General features: G+C 37.6%; 1 protein-coding gene across 9 annotated transcripts in view; it reads right to left on the reverse strand.

The window, feature by feature from the left end:
- CHID1 (chitinase domain containing 1) overlaps positions 1 to 14684 on the reverse strand; it is a 127468-nt gene that overhangs the window by 34959 nt on the left and 77825 nt on the right. Inside the window, exon 12 of one of the 9 annotated variants that reach the window (XM_056354232.1) lies at positions 1815 to 1965. The exons of the other annotated variants lie outside the window; for them this stretch is intronic. Coding sequence (XP_056210207.1) covers positions 1956 to 1965 — 10 coding nt within the window. The 3' untranslated portion in view covers positions 1815 to 1955. Of the gene's footprint in view, positions 1 to 1814; positions 1966 to 14684 lie in introns of those variants that run through there. 9 annotated transcript variants of the gene reach the window in all.

A 14684-nucleotide genomic window follows, 5' to 3' on the forward strand; every position in this document is an offset into this window, starting at 1 on the left:
TAGGTGCAGAAAAATTCCATTAGAATGCTGTACCAATGACAAAGATAGAAGAAAAACCCTCCAGGACATGAAACAACTCTGTATGAGAAACATCATACATTACATATGAAGCCTACATTTTTGTGCAAGAATTTCACGTTTGAACTCTTAATGTGTGGGCTTGATGTTATCTTCAGGTAAGCACTTTTTATGTGTGGAACTAAAAAGAGGACATAACTTAAGCAAAATTATTTTCCGTCTTTAAGTGCATAATTGGATGTACATACATACACTCATGAATCATGGCAATTTCCCTGAAAAACAATCTGTATTTTCATCTGAACTGACATTTCAGTAATGGTATCAATGAAATTACAGTTCTGGACTAACTACAAGGAAATGTGAGATCAGAAATTAAAAAATGCAAACTATTAACGTGGACATTGTTTGGAAATTTGGCAAACACCTTCCAAGAATTCAGTTACATCTTCTATCAGTCACCCACCTGAAATTCTACAAATCACACTGAATCTAGCCTGTAACAACAAGACTGATTAAATACTTCTTGAATTCTTTACAACATATGGCATTTTGAAACTTTAAGCAGTACCTATCTGTCAACATTTTACTTTCTACAACTTCTTAATCCTGAAATATCTCCCTATTAGCCTTCTATATATTTATCTTTTAAAAACCAAAACGGCAGTGTGTAACATTAAATAACCATTTTGGTTGTGAAAAATAACATTCAGCCCATCAGATAAAAATATAGTACCAGGCAAGGAATTGCTGAAGTTACTTATGGCCTGTCTTTTTGAAGAGTGTTTTCCTTAAAAGATGGCTTTGTGTCATATGGAACTATAGAAAACACCCCCATATTCCCCCAAACCTGCCTGGTTTTATTTATCAGCTTTCCTGTGATTGTGCTGTACCTCCGTAGCTGGAAGTCTCATTCTTGGCTTAATGACATGGAAAGCTAAAAAGTTGCCCCCAAACCCTGCTTTTCAAAGAGATTGCTTTATCTGCTGAAGTAAATTACAAATATTCCCTAAATTACCAGAATTTATTTGGAATAATGTCTCCACTCTTACATTTGGTATACAGTCCACTTACTCCTACCATTTCTAAACAATAATGTTAGTTAGAATTAATAAGTATTGGTTATGATCCAGCCTGTTAATAGTGAGATTGATCCATGGAGTGTTTTATAGCTTGTTAAAAGTTTATTTGCTATTGCAGATCATCAATAAAATCTGTTTAATTGGCTAATTGCTACAGCTGCTGCTTTCAGTGATGCTTGCGATTCCTCCCATGTATACAGTAGCCTCTACTGCTGAACACTGCCTGCCTGATACTCCTTTTACAGGAGACTCTTATTGCAGCTTTGCACTCTGTGGTAACACAGCAGTTTTTACCTCTTACCCGTTCCTATGAGAAATGCTAGCTTAGGTTACAGCTGCAGTCAGAAGAACCTTTTTAAGATGTGTGGAAAATTAAAAAAAATAAAAACGAACAGCCTTTCAAGTGTCTTGGTTTGATAAGTAGTGACCTCAGAAAGTCAGTGCTCTGATGGACTGACTAGGGATTACTACAGCACCTTTGTTCAAGCCTTTATTGCAGCTGTTTCACAATCTCATATGGCTAAGCAAGTATTTGCAATGAAAAACATCTAACACCCAAACAGTCAGCCAGCTGGAATTATAAGAATGATGGCATTTCACAATTGTTATTAGATACAACGTAGTTTTATTTGAATTCTATTTCACGAGAAAAGATTATCGTATTCAATGTGCAGAAACTTTTCATTTTCTCCATAAACAACTTCTTCTAACTGCTTGTAATACGAAAATTGTGTTTAAATACATGAGGCGTGTATTATTGATCACTAAAACAGCTCTTAACGGTTGCATATGAACAGCTGACTGCCATACTGTACTGCAGATGTCCGTATGAGATTATCAACTCTTCCAATGTTCTCAGAGCAACCTAGAAAGTCAATACAACATAAGGAATATCATCAAGATTTTGCTTGTTAGAATCTGTCGAATACTATATTTATTTCAGGGTTTCCAACCTACACTACCCAAGTCCAGCTACCATATTGGTCGGCATTCTGGGCAGCAGTGCTCAGGCTTTCACCAGTGAAGAGCACAGACCAAGGATTCTTTGAAACGGGGTTATACTTGCAGGAATTCCTAAGAAGTAAATGCATATAGTGTTCATCTATTCCTCCTGCAGATACTCAAGTGTTACATGCCTGAATGGATGACACCCTCAAGCGCTGCTCTAAAGTAGGTATTCCTACAGTGCTCATCCTTAAACGTTCTGAGGGAAAAGCAGTAGCACAACGGCTGAGAACAGCTTGTTATGCCTGTGAATTTCTTCATTTATAAGTGTGCAAGCTCAATATAGGGAGGGAGGTGTTTCTAGAAACAAGTCACTCTAGACCTTCTAATTATCCTGCTGTTGAAGGGTACTGCAAGAAAGCAAAATACACACACACACACACACACAAGAGAGATCTACTTTCAGTTATTCTTACAGATCATCTAAGGTTCATTTTAAAACTGTATGTCCCTTATGCAGCACATCCATGCATTCCTGACATTCAAATTCTCAAGCCAGAGTTACACATAGCATATTCCATTTTACTTTGCCCTCCAGTACCAACTTGGTATTAACTCAATGCACAACTACTACACTCTGAAATTCAGCAACGCAGTATCTTTGCTTGTTGAACAACAACAGTGCAGTTACAAGCTCTCTCTTGCCTCTCTCTGTTTGGGATTTTGTGAGAGGAACACAATAGTTATGCAATAGAGAGTATCGTCCTAGCAGATTGCTAAATCTGCTTGATAATTATACATTAAGTGTTGATCGATGAGGAAAGTGAATTAATGCATTCCAAAAACCTGACATGTATCTTAAGTTACTGTTAAGGCTACCATCTTCTGAACAATGAATTTTAATGACAGTTGCACAGGATAATCACATTTCAGAATAATAGTTTATGGTACAAAAGCCTGAGTGCTTTCAAAGCCAGTATGAGCTTATCAGGTGACAAAAAACTAGGTCAACTGCAATTCATATTATTGCTTTACAGTCTTATAGATATTACTTTAGATCATCTCTAGCAATAAATGTAAGTATTCAATGTTTAATACTGTTCCGATGTTTTTACCCTTCCAAAAGGCATCTTTTAAGCCTACTTACATAGAACAGAAAGAGATAGAGGTAGAAAAGGTGTAATAATTAGATATATGATTAGCACCACCACCTGTAAGTTGTAGATAAAAAACCAGATCCATTTCTTAGCGCTGAGCTGCTGCTTCTACTCCATACCCTCTTATACTATTACTTGTTCTCTGATCATTTCCCAGAATTCCACCAGTGCAGTGTACAAATTTACTAATAGCCTTAAGATACTAATTCTGCATAGACACAACGTATCAGAACCTGGGAAGAGAATATTGTCTACAGTTCTGCCTCTCTGAGATTTGAGATAATTCACATTCCTGAATCTCAGTTCCATGTTTGAGATAGAACAGAAACTCCTGAAGGTCCTAGGAGCTGTGATGGTGGCTAGATGTAATTCATCCTGTGCATGGTACCAGTGCCATGGGGCACTTTTGGAAAGCTTTTGGGATATTTGTGCCAATCAACATCCTCTGTTCTATCCAACCAAAATAACCGAAAAAAATTACATTACATAAAGAATTTAGTTCAGTATACAAAATAAATATTAAGATAGAACATATCCTGAAGTTTCCTGTCCCATTGTGCTTTGTTTACAAGCCTCATAAGTCTTCTAGATATTCACAGACATACGAAACTTTAAAAAAACCCAAAAAAATCTGAGTCTCAGTTCCTGATTAAAGCACATCAGTACTAGGATGCAAATAATAAATTCCAAAGCAATATGATGGTCAACAGAGCATTCATAAAGCCAGAGTAAAGGATCAGAGAAGATTTACATCTATACAACAAGGCTGAATTCAGAAAATATCTAAATGCATTGTGGGGAAATCTGAAGAATAAAAATTGAGAAAAAAAGTCATAGCTTCTATTGAAAGTTTTTTTTCTAAAACAGAGTCAAGAGGACATACCTGCTATGCATCAAAGACTATGGATAACCTCAGAGCAGAGCGTAGAGCCACTGTCCATATGGGTTACACTGCATTCCTTCACCTGCCCTTTAGGACAAAAACTTTGAGAGCTTTGTGATTTCCAAAATCTTCTACCAGGGAACAGACACCTAAAAACAAGGAACCTGACAGATGGTATCTTGAGGCAGAACAGCCAGCCTTATGGTATGTGTCAGAATCATGGTTTTGTCAAACTTCAGGTTTTACGTCAAATTTCTTAAGAGCAAGTTTTGCCAAAAGGAAACCAAGCAGAGAAAATCTTCTTCTAAAGTAGCAGTCAGCAAGTCTTAGGAAAGACCATACTGAACCTCTTCTAATACCATCTGTTAATACCAGATGAAGATGTGAGTACTGGGTTTACATTGGCAATCATTAATGTATTTTCACTTGTACCCTGATAAACCCCATGTATTGGCTAACGACACAGACTATCTGCAGAGTACTGAGCAAGTCCAGCTGGGCTGATTAAGAAATCCCAGATAGAGGAGTAACTTTTTGTACCATTGTAGCTTTTACAAGGCTAGTGTTTTCCTTTAATGCAAAGACCCAAAACACCTAACAAGATTGGAAACATGAGCAAAACCACAAGCTAGTATGAAGAAAAGATGCAATCAAATGCATCAAGGCTTTGATGTGATTGACTGAAAGCTATCTCTCGTCTGAAACAATATAGAGCTGTTTCACACACAAGTTGGCTGTTCACATAGTCTTTTATCGGGAACTTGATCCATTATAAGGTATATATATAAGGTAATATACAACAACTCTTCCTGGTGACTATCTGAGTATATCTCTCTCAAATTTAATGAATATAGAATGGTTGGCTGGTACAAAAAGTAACACTGTGTTCAATATGACTAAAGAAGAATCCATGGGTTCAGAATAACTTTTTTTTAGCTATTAACTCCTGATACAAGAAGTTACTTGCTAGTAACCTTGATCTAGTGAAAGAGAATAAATTGTTATCCACTATGGGATTGTCAGCGTTCTTCCTATAAAATGCTTATCATGCTACTGAAGATAATCATCAGTCTCACTGGCACCTTTAAAACTTCTGAACATCATGACAAACAGAGCCCAAGAAATAGAACTCATTCAACCCCTTCTGAACAATCCTTTTCGTAATGATAGTTGATTTGTTATCAACTCTTTGGTTAGAAACATTAATGCAACATAAAACCTGATTATAGATACAATGAATAGTCATTTTGTGAGCATGTTACAGAAAATTCTCCATGTACCATTCTAGTAGTATTTAGAACAAAAGTTTAAGGTACAATATTTCAGTGCTGAATATTAACTGATTGTGAAATATTACAGTCCCAGAAAGATCACTGTCATCCTTGCCTATCACTATAAAATGTGCATATGTTTCATAAAGTTAATTCAGGCACTGTAAGAATGTCCAAATTACCCAGAGGTTTATTATACAGTTTCAGGACAGAATCAGCACAAAGAATTTCATCGCCTTGATATAGAACATAGATTAAATTGCATGATTTGTTGATAAAACAAATCAACATTGTATCAATCGGTATTTTTTAGTCTGGAGCACTGCAACACTTTTTGTCAGAATGCAAAATTATGCTTTTCCTTAACCAAAACCAGTCAAGCTTGTATTTTTCAGTTCATCAAGAGGTTTAGTACCCCAGGTAAGGGATGAAATTACATTACATCAGTAATTATCTGTGCCCCAAATATTTTTATTTGTCATACTCTTAACTTTGGCATTACTGAAACCCCTTTCCACTTCAGAAAGCCTTGACATTCTATATAGTGGGACAGCACCATCACTACAAAATGATCCTTGTGCAACAGTGCTGCCACCAGCTTTGCAATACCCTCGCATCCTAGAATGTCAAAGTTTCAAATCTAAACAAAAATTTCAGGGCATTGGGGAGGTTTGTTGTCATTTTTGCACTGAGGGAAGGATGGAGAACCCAACTTCACGCTCAGATGTCAAGTTCATAACTGTAGCATGAATTTCACAAATTAAAGTAATTTGAGTTGGTTACAATTCCCTGTGCAAGCATATAATTAATAAAATGGGAATAAACCTTGCTGTACAATTTGTGCCAGCACTTGCTCTAATTTCCCAGACAGCCACAGCCTCATTACCTCCAGATTTGTGCATCTCATTATGATGCTGACACTCACACTTGTGTGATTAGTGCTGAAATTACAGATTCATCCTGATTTAGTGTGGCCTTTATTGCTGTTAATTAGGCAATGAAATGTGAAAACTGTTACAGCATTTTAATTATCTGAATGCAATGAGATTTGTATACTTAAAAAAAAAATTAAAACAGAGAGAATGCAATCTTTTTTTTTGAAACAGTTGTTGGTTTTGATGGAAACAGCTGATTGAGAGAAATTTGACATTTTATTTTGCTGCTACTAAAGGTGACCCCTGTCTGTATCTGCCATGTACAGTTCCATTTTTTGCAAACAGACAGATCAAAAATGCCCTCTTATCAGAGGGCATCAAACTGTGCAGTAACAAAAACCTGAATGAAACACAGACAGATGAATTGCTTAATCTAGGCAAACTTTTTATATTATTTTGGCCAAGATCCTTCCCCAAAAAGGAACAGCTACCAGCAGGCCAACCTACATGCAGAAACACAACCTCAAGGGAGACAGCATCAAAACCCCAATGGCAGAAGCACTGAAGTCTCACCCTTCTGTTGGACCTAGGCTGAAGTACTTTTGTAAGCCGAGCGGTCAGCACGACCCCATCCTCATCAGTTATCGCGGCCAAGGTGGGTGCCCTCCTGCAGTCAGCTGTCGTGGAAGGCGCGTGGGAGTACAACTCCTCTGGAGCAGCCATAGCATGGGCTATAGACAGCACATAACTGTAACGAGTCACGTGCGAGTCAGGTATGTGCCTGGGTGTGTCTCCTACTATTGCTTACTGTTTAAATAAATGTTTCATTGAGCACCATTGCTTTGGTTCACTAGTTTTAGTTATTAGTAGACTATTATTTTTTGCTAACATACAGTAATTAACTGTCGTGGCACATTGCAAAGGAATTTGGTTCATGGGCAGAGGAAGGCTTTAAAAAGATGGAGAGCCACCTATCCTTGCATGCTGGCACCATGACCGTCCCACGACAGATTGCCGGAGAAGGCCGGCAGCAGGAGGCTGCCCCTCAGGGACAGGACTGCTGATCTTGCCAGCAGTCCTCCCGTGGCTTCGCTTACTAAAATGGTACTTTAAGTAGACAGATCACAGGCAGGCGCTTGCATGTACCCACAGACGTACAAGTCTGAGCCCTGAACTGCACCATGCCTTGCGTGCTTGTATTTCTGTAAATACTTAAAGATTACATCAGAATAAAAAATACTTATAGTTAATAGTTACATCACAGCCTGTCTTCACAAGCGCTCAGAAGAATGCAGAGCCTGGCAAGCCTGCAGAGAGCTGTGGATAATACACTTGTGGAACCTGTATAAAAGCACTATCATCACTATCATCCACACTTTTATTATAGACTCAAATTTGTAGAACATTATTCTTGCTACACCCATTTAAATCTTCCTTCAACAGTTTAACCTATGTGCTACTTATTTGATCAGAAATAACTTTCTATACATAAAACTTTCATTTGGATAATTAAGCTCTCTTAAACCTGTCCACTCCTTTCATCATATACTGGATAGAATTTTGTAGTTTTTCTTTTACAAGATCACAGGCAACACACAAAGTTAGTATTATATTTATTTGCAAAAAGGTACTTCAACTAGTGTCATAGTTTTTCATCAAGCATGAGATTTCAAATAGTTTTTAAACAGAAAAGCATCAGAAAATCTGAAAAGAAAGGTTCTCAAAGAAATGTCAGGTTTAATAGATTTATGCATATCTCTTCCATACACCATCCATCAGTAGTCTGTAACACTAAAATATAACTGTCATGGTGTTGCACTGAGAACTTCTCTAATCTCTCATTTACATTCTCACCTTAATGTATGTACATTATACATTTTTGGATTGGTAATTTTTTAAATTAAATAGCATAACTCTAGTGAAAACAAATTCAAAACACTATGGTGAAAATACTGAAGTACTTGCATTATTACCACCACAGACTAACTAACTTTCATGATGTAAATAACCAGCATGCCTTTATCCAGGTATTTAGTGTTCAGAAAGCATGGAAAAACTGGATTTTTCAGAGACATTTCATCTCTTGTTTCTCTCACGTAGATAAAATGATAAGCATCTTTTCTAGCAAAGAAGTCAGTTGCTTTCCATGACTGTTGATTAGGCACGAGGACCAAATTTTACTCCAATTAAAAATCCAAGGCCTTTAATATTTGGTTTAAAATCCTCCTTGAAAAATGGTATTCTCTTACTTCCAAACCAATATGTTTCTCAGTGTGCTTCTGGAGTCGTAACACATCACCTTTTCCTTCTATTGCCACATGCCTGTCTGGACATTCTGCTATAGAACAGAAGTACCACTGGGTTTGGAGCTGAACTCTGCTTTACTGGGGAGCAAAGTAAAAGTATGTGGAAAAGAAACATGCAATCCCCTGCTTTCTACCTCCTCTTGACTTTCAATACCACAATCAACCCTCTGAAACTGGAGCGGGAAGATACTACTGAATTGAGCATCTGCCTGAGGAACATAGGGCTTTAGACTTATCGGTTAGACCGATGGGTTTAATATCTAGAAATAAACATGAATTGATCCAGCAATTTTTCATTCTAAAGCTAGCTTCCCCTAGAAGCATCATACAAGGATAAGTACCAACATTTTTCAAACACTAGAAATGCAAATATTAGGCAATTTGCCAAAGGCTATACAAGTCAATAAAAGAATTATGAGCAGAGTCCTGTTCCTTGCTGAATTCATTAAACTACTAATCAGTAAAGTCATTAAAGTCAGGGCAAGCAACATGTATTTCTAATACAAGCACAGAAATTATGTTGACAGAATATTTATAAATACGTGCACACACTCAATCTGACAGTAGTGCAGCCCCTTATGCTTCTTGAAAAAGTGGACATCAAAATCTATAAAAACAGAGTAGTCTTTATTTTATTTTCTTCTTAAAGATACTGCATGGTTGCCTGTTCCACTTAAGCAAGTGCTCAAGTTCACCCCTTTATGCGTTGTTCCGTAGGCTTTATCTTCTAAATCCCAGAAGTGGATTAACTTGGTGCCTGCGTTCTTAATAAACATCCTGTACCCCTTGTCCCATGAACATTACTACCTGGGAATCATTTTATTTGCCAGTCAACCTTTCCTTTTCTGACCATTCATTTGCACACAAATAATGAAAAGTCTCCAGCTGGATACACACTTCAGAGAAAATTTTACAGCTGTCACAGAACAGTAGAAAGGATGGTCCTGACTCCACACCTGACTGTCCCAGCTCAGTGCACATGATTCCAGTGAAATGGATACGTCTTCCTATGAATATGATCTTTTTGGCACCCAAGGATGAATGCAGCCAATTAATGTAAAGCAGTAAGACAGACTCCCAGATGCGAAGTCAAAGGTATCAGGAGTTCCACCCTGAACACCCAGCTCAGAATAATGGACATCTTTAAACTGAAAGCTGAACTAATCCCAAATAATAAATAAACTATATTTTACCCATGACTTCATACAGCTTTTTTCAATAGCAACTAAGGAGAAAAACAATGAATTTATTCCTGCCACCCCTTTATTTTTTTGGCTCTATGTGGAGAATGAGACAGTGAACTGTTATTTCTCTGGCTTAAAATCAAAAGGTTGATGTGTTACACTAAAGTCTAGAAGACGCTTCCCTCAATAAATTTGCAAATTAATGGTTTACATTTTCGTAGTCTAGCAGACTGCCATACAAGCATATTTTCCATATACTCATATCTAATTGGTACAAGATAGGTCATTTCATTAGTATTTTTAAGTGATCAAAGAATGGGACCACTCATATGAATTCTAAAATAAGTACACTGAAATATCACAGAACAGTTGGAAAACACCTACCGTGCTACCTGGTAAAAGTACTCGGATTATCATAAAGAGGTATTCAGCACCTGAAATGTCCCAGTCACACCTGAAACAGACATTTGCTATTACAGCATTCAACTTACCTCTCACAAATCCTGTCTTTGCACTGATAGTATGCAATATTTCAAATACAGAATAGACACAAAGTTCTCATCTCATACATATCGAATAAACAATCCAAGAATATCTTTTGCCAAGGAAATCAGTCATTCTATGAAGCGATTTTCCATTAAGAAGAAAAAACAACTAAGCTTTGCTGCCAGCGGCGTGGGCTGCAAAACCCACTCCATTACAGAGTAATATAATACATAAAGCAATTAAGGAACACCTGTTTAAAAAAAAAAAAAAAAAAAAGGTAATCACTGAGTGTTTGCAACAGCCAGCTTGGATTAATAATGAAACAGCAGACTGTTACTCATGAAACACTCCCTCCCTGAGCTTGTATTTCGAATATTACCAGATTTGAGGTCTACTTCTCCATATTCTTTGCTTATTGAGACTCACTGATTATGAGTACTTGGTACAAAGGAGGATGGACAAGGGAGACGTTTTACAGGAAACCTGTGTGATGGAAAAAGTCAAATTTTCTGAAGAAACATCAGCAAGAATTAACTACAGTCTTCTGCCCAGTAGGAGGGATTGTGTCTGTCTCTTGCAATAGTTCACAGAGCTACAGACAGGGGGAACACTAACTTGACCTGAGATTAAAAAAAGCTCTGCACATAGCTGAAATACAACAACGTCACAGCACTCCAACAGAAGTATTTAAAAAAGAAGGAAGCTGCATGCATTACCCTGAACTGATACTGCAAACGAACATGGAAACAAACTAAATGTAGAGCAGTCCACTTTTAAGAATGGCCGTAAACAATTCCTCAGCCCTTCAACATTATGCTTCAGCATCATCAATGCAGCACCTTCATGCATGGTTAATAGAGTACGTATCATTCCAGCATCCAGCATCCCCTACCCAGCTTACATTTCCTCAGTGAGAAAGGCTGCTTAAGAATCTATTTTAAAACCTAGACATGCATGTTCTGCCACTTGTCCTCAGCCCCAAGATGACTGGTACATCCTTCACTGTATCTATGAAATTTGAAAGGGGGAGGGGAAAAAAAAAAAAAAAAAAAAAGCAGCCCTGTGATTTCAAAAGAAAACACCAAGGAGCAGAAGAGATGGGGGTGCTCGTGAAAAGTAGTCAAGCATCAGTGCACTGCACAATCGTTGCCAAGGCAGCCAAGAGGGCACTGAGAATACTGATAGACCACAGCAACTACAGGGATGTAGCATACATGAATTCTTTGTTGGTGGGAATCATCATCCTTAGATCACAAGGCAATGGGTAATCGTCTCCTGAGTCTTTTTATGAACAATTCCAGTTACAAACGTTGACTTACAAGAACCACTGTGTGACCACATAAAATACTTCAAATACCTAACAAGCATCTCGGACACATGAACAACGGAAGTCAAAATGTCCTAACACACACAAAGTGTACATAAAATTTTGTGGCTGGTGTTATTCAAGACGGTGATTCAAACACAAGAACTTGCTGTCTCCTGTAAAGCACTTATTACCTGAAGGCAAGCTAATTCTCATTTTAAAGAAGTCAAAATGCTATGCCTTAATAATATCTCTTGGATCTTGAAACACTCTCTTGATGTGGAACAGTTATGCTTCTGTTGGTCCATCACAAGGATTATGCCCTTCCGTCTAGTATTGGCTCTTTGGCAGTGCTCAAGGACTATCTGTTTAACAACATTTAAGAAATGCTGACCCATCTTTCCCTGGATACCACTTCAAAATTAGATCATCTTGAAAGAACATATAAATTGCCAAGTATACTCTCTACTAATAGCCACTGTTAAAGGAAGTATACTTATTATCCAGTGTAATTAGCTACAAGCTTCTGAATGTCAATTCACCACACAGGGCGGAATGACAGGAGGGGAAGAGTCAGTTTGACCACTGAGGTCTTTATGAATTGCAAACACTAGCAAAACTCAGTAAGAAAGTACCCTGAAGTGTGTATTGGCAATTACACTGCTATTAGAGAGTATTAGAAGTTACTCATATGCCAAAGCTAAGATGAGACAAAAGTAGAAAGCTTACATAAGCTTCTATTATGAAGAAGCAGTATTGAATGTAAAAGTAATTGAAAATGAGATTGTAGGCAGCCACTGAAAGGCTGAACTTGCCTTAGCTCTAAAAATACACAATAATGTATTTGCTGGTTAGTGGCTGTAAAGGACTTAGAGCTGATCTGTACCCATTTATAAACACTGCATGTGACCTGGTTACTGAAACAGTTACTGCATGCATATATTAATTTGGCTTAGTAAAAAAGCTGTTCAGAAACTGTACAGAACCACTGGATTAGCAACAATTGCCAAGTTATGAATCAATCACACAGTAAACATCACTGACAGAAATACTGGACAACTTGAAGCTCCAAAGTTGCAAGAATTATTTTGCCAAAGTTGGAAAGCAAAGAGCTAGAGGACAGTAAACAATAGTTTTCAACCTCTTTCAGCTAGGCAAAAAAACCTGTTGCAGAGGCCTGCTAAGCAATCACAGTTTGTACACAAGGAGATTACCCAGCACTCACTTTAAAAGCAAGCTCTCCTGCAGGTAAAGGAAGTAAGATCAGGTTAGCAGAATCACTCAGCAAGACCAAAAATAGAAGCAGAAAAGTAGCTAACACACAAGCCCTGACATCTTTAACAAAGTGCATACTGTTATTTCAGGTAGAATGTCAAGTATCCTGAAGTTTCCCTTAGGAAACCTCTTCTCTAGCATTAGTTACCAGTGTTCAATATCATATATGGATTCACTAGTATGGATCAGTCATACAGTGACTCAAGAGTGTTCTGTGCAACTAACTTAAATGTTATGCCTGTTAGCATCAATATGGTCTAGGATTGCCTAATACTTATGAGAGTATGTGTATAATAACCCCAATCATCTGCCAATTGTCTAAACTAAAGAAATATTTCCAGAGGACAACTCTTCCTTCTCAAACCTTTCAAAATAATTGTTATAGAAGGGCTCATGATGCCCGCTTGCATGTATGTAAAGTAGAGACAGCTCTCATGGAAATCAGTAACAGCACATACAGTACATGATCAGCAACCTATATTTTCACCAGACTACACTGATCATTGTTTCACTACTATCAGCTTAAGAACCTTCCTAGCTGCCACAAAATGCCACTGAAAGAATGAGGTGCTAGAAGGAGAAATAAAATTATGTGGCCCTGTGATATTCAGAGGTCATGGCAAATTTAATCAGCATGTGGCACCATCAGTGCTATATCCAGGAGTTCAAGCTATCTAGAGGTGAAAGAATATAAAACTAAAACTGAACTGTGACTGAGAGAGGTCAGGAACAACTTTCTTTCATGTTCAACTGGCCTCCTAACAAAATACACAGAATGTAATCAGAACTTACCCCTGAAGATGATGCAATATAAAACTGGTTTTTTTTTTTTTTTTCCTTCTTCTTTTATTATTTTTTCAGAATGCATTCAGGAACCCAGACATTTACTTTATCTTTTAAAGTGTGTCACTAGTAGACACCGCCCCTTGTGAGAATACTCATTGCAATTTAAGAAACAAGCTGTGTAATAATCAGTGGTACACCGGTTTGCTTCGTATGAAAAAGTAAAAAACCTAAACCTCTATAACCCAACAGAGAAGCCCATCAACTTCAAAAGTATATCTTCAGTGCCGAAAACACAGAGGTAGAGCACCAGCAGGTGTTTACAGTTAAAGACTTTTGAGACTTAAGGTTCTTAAAACCCTCTTGGTGATAATGCCATTCAACATCAAATCTCAAAAAGCTTCATAAAATACCACTCTGAAATGCAGCACATCTCTGCAAATGAACATTCAGAGTAATATACATAATCATGTCAGCCCTGGGAAAAACAAGCACTGCCCACATAATGCCACAAGATACTCTGTGTGAGCAGAAAGGAGCTTTGTTTCTCAGGTATGATGGAAGCTCCTGGTAAAATGGATTTTCTAGAAAGTTACAACGTGAACCAAAATTTCTATTTGTACATACAAGTAGACAAGCATTATAGTGTGAACAAGTATGGGTTTTATGTCATTATTTTTAAGAAATATGCTATATTTCCTCTGGTATTTAGCACCAGAGAAAGTAAAAATCTCTTGACTTAAAACTCATCACAAATTTTATGGTAGTTCCACGTGGGCGTACAAAGGCACATCTCACAGGTGACTTTCAAATCATGCAGGGCAGGAATTCCACATACTGAAAAGCATACAGGCAACTAAAAAACACCAGCAGACAGAAGACAGCCGTTCCCTTATAGCTATTCTACCAAACAGCTGCTTTTCAGTTTAACATTCTAGGAAAAAGCTTCTTGGCTTTTTGTAAAGAATATTAGTAAAGTTACCCTTTAAAAGACCCCAAAACAACCCATGCGCCCCCAAAACCCACTACAAACCCTGAACTACTGAACAATGAATCCTCTGAGCTGTGCACAATAGAGCCCAAATACGTCTCAACAACCAAGGCAACTGAGAT

This window comes from Falco biarmicus, chromosome 10 (genome assembly GCF_023638135.1).
Source record: "Falco biarmicus isolate bFalBia1 chromosome 10, bFalBia1.pri, whole genome shotgun sequence".
In the NCBI taxonomy this organism is placed as follows: Eukaryota; Metazoa; Chordata; class Aves; order Falconiformes; family Falconidae; genus Falco; species Falco biarmicus.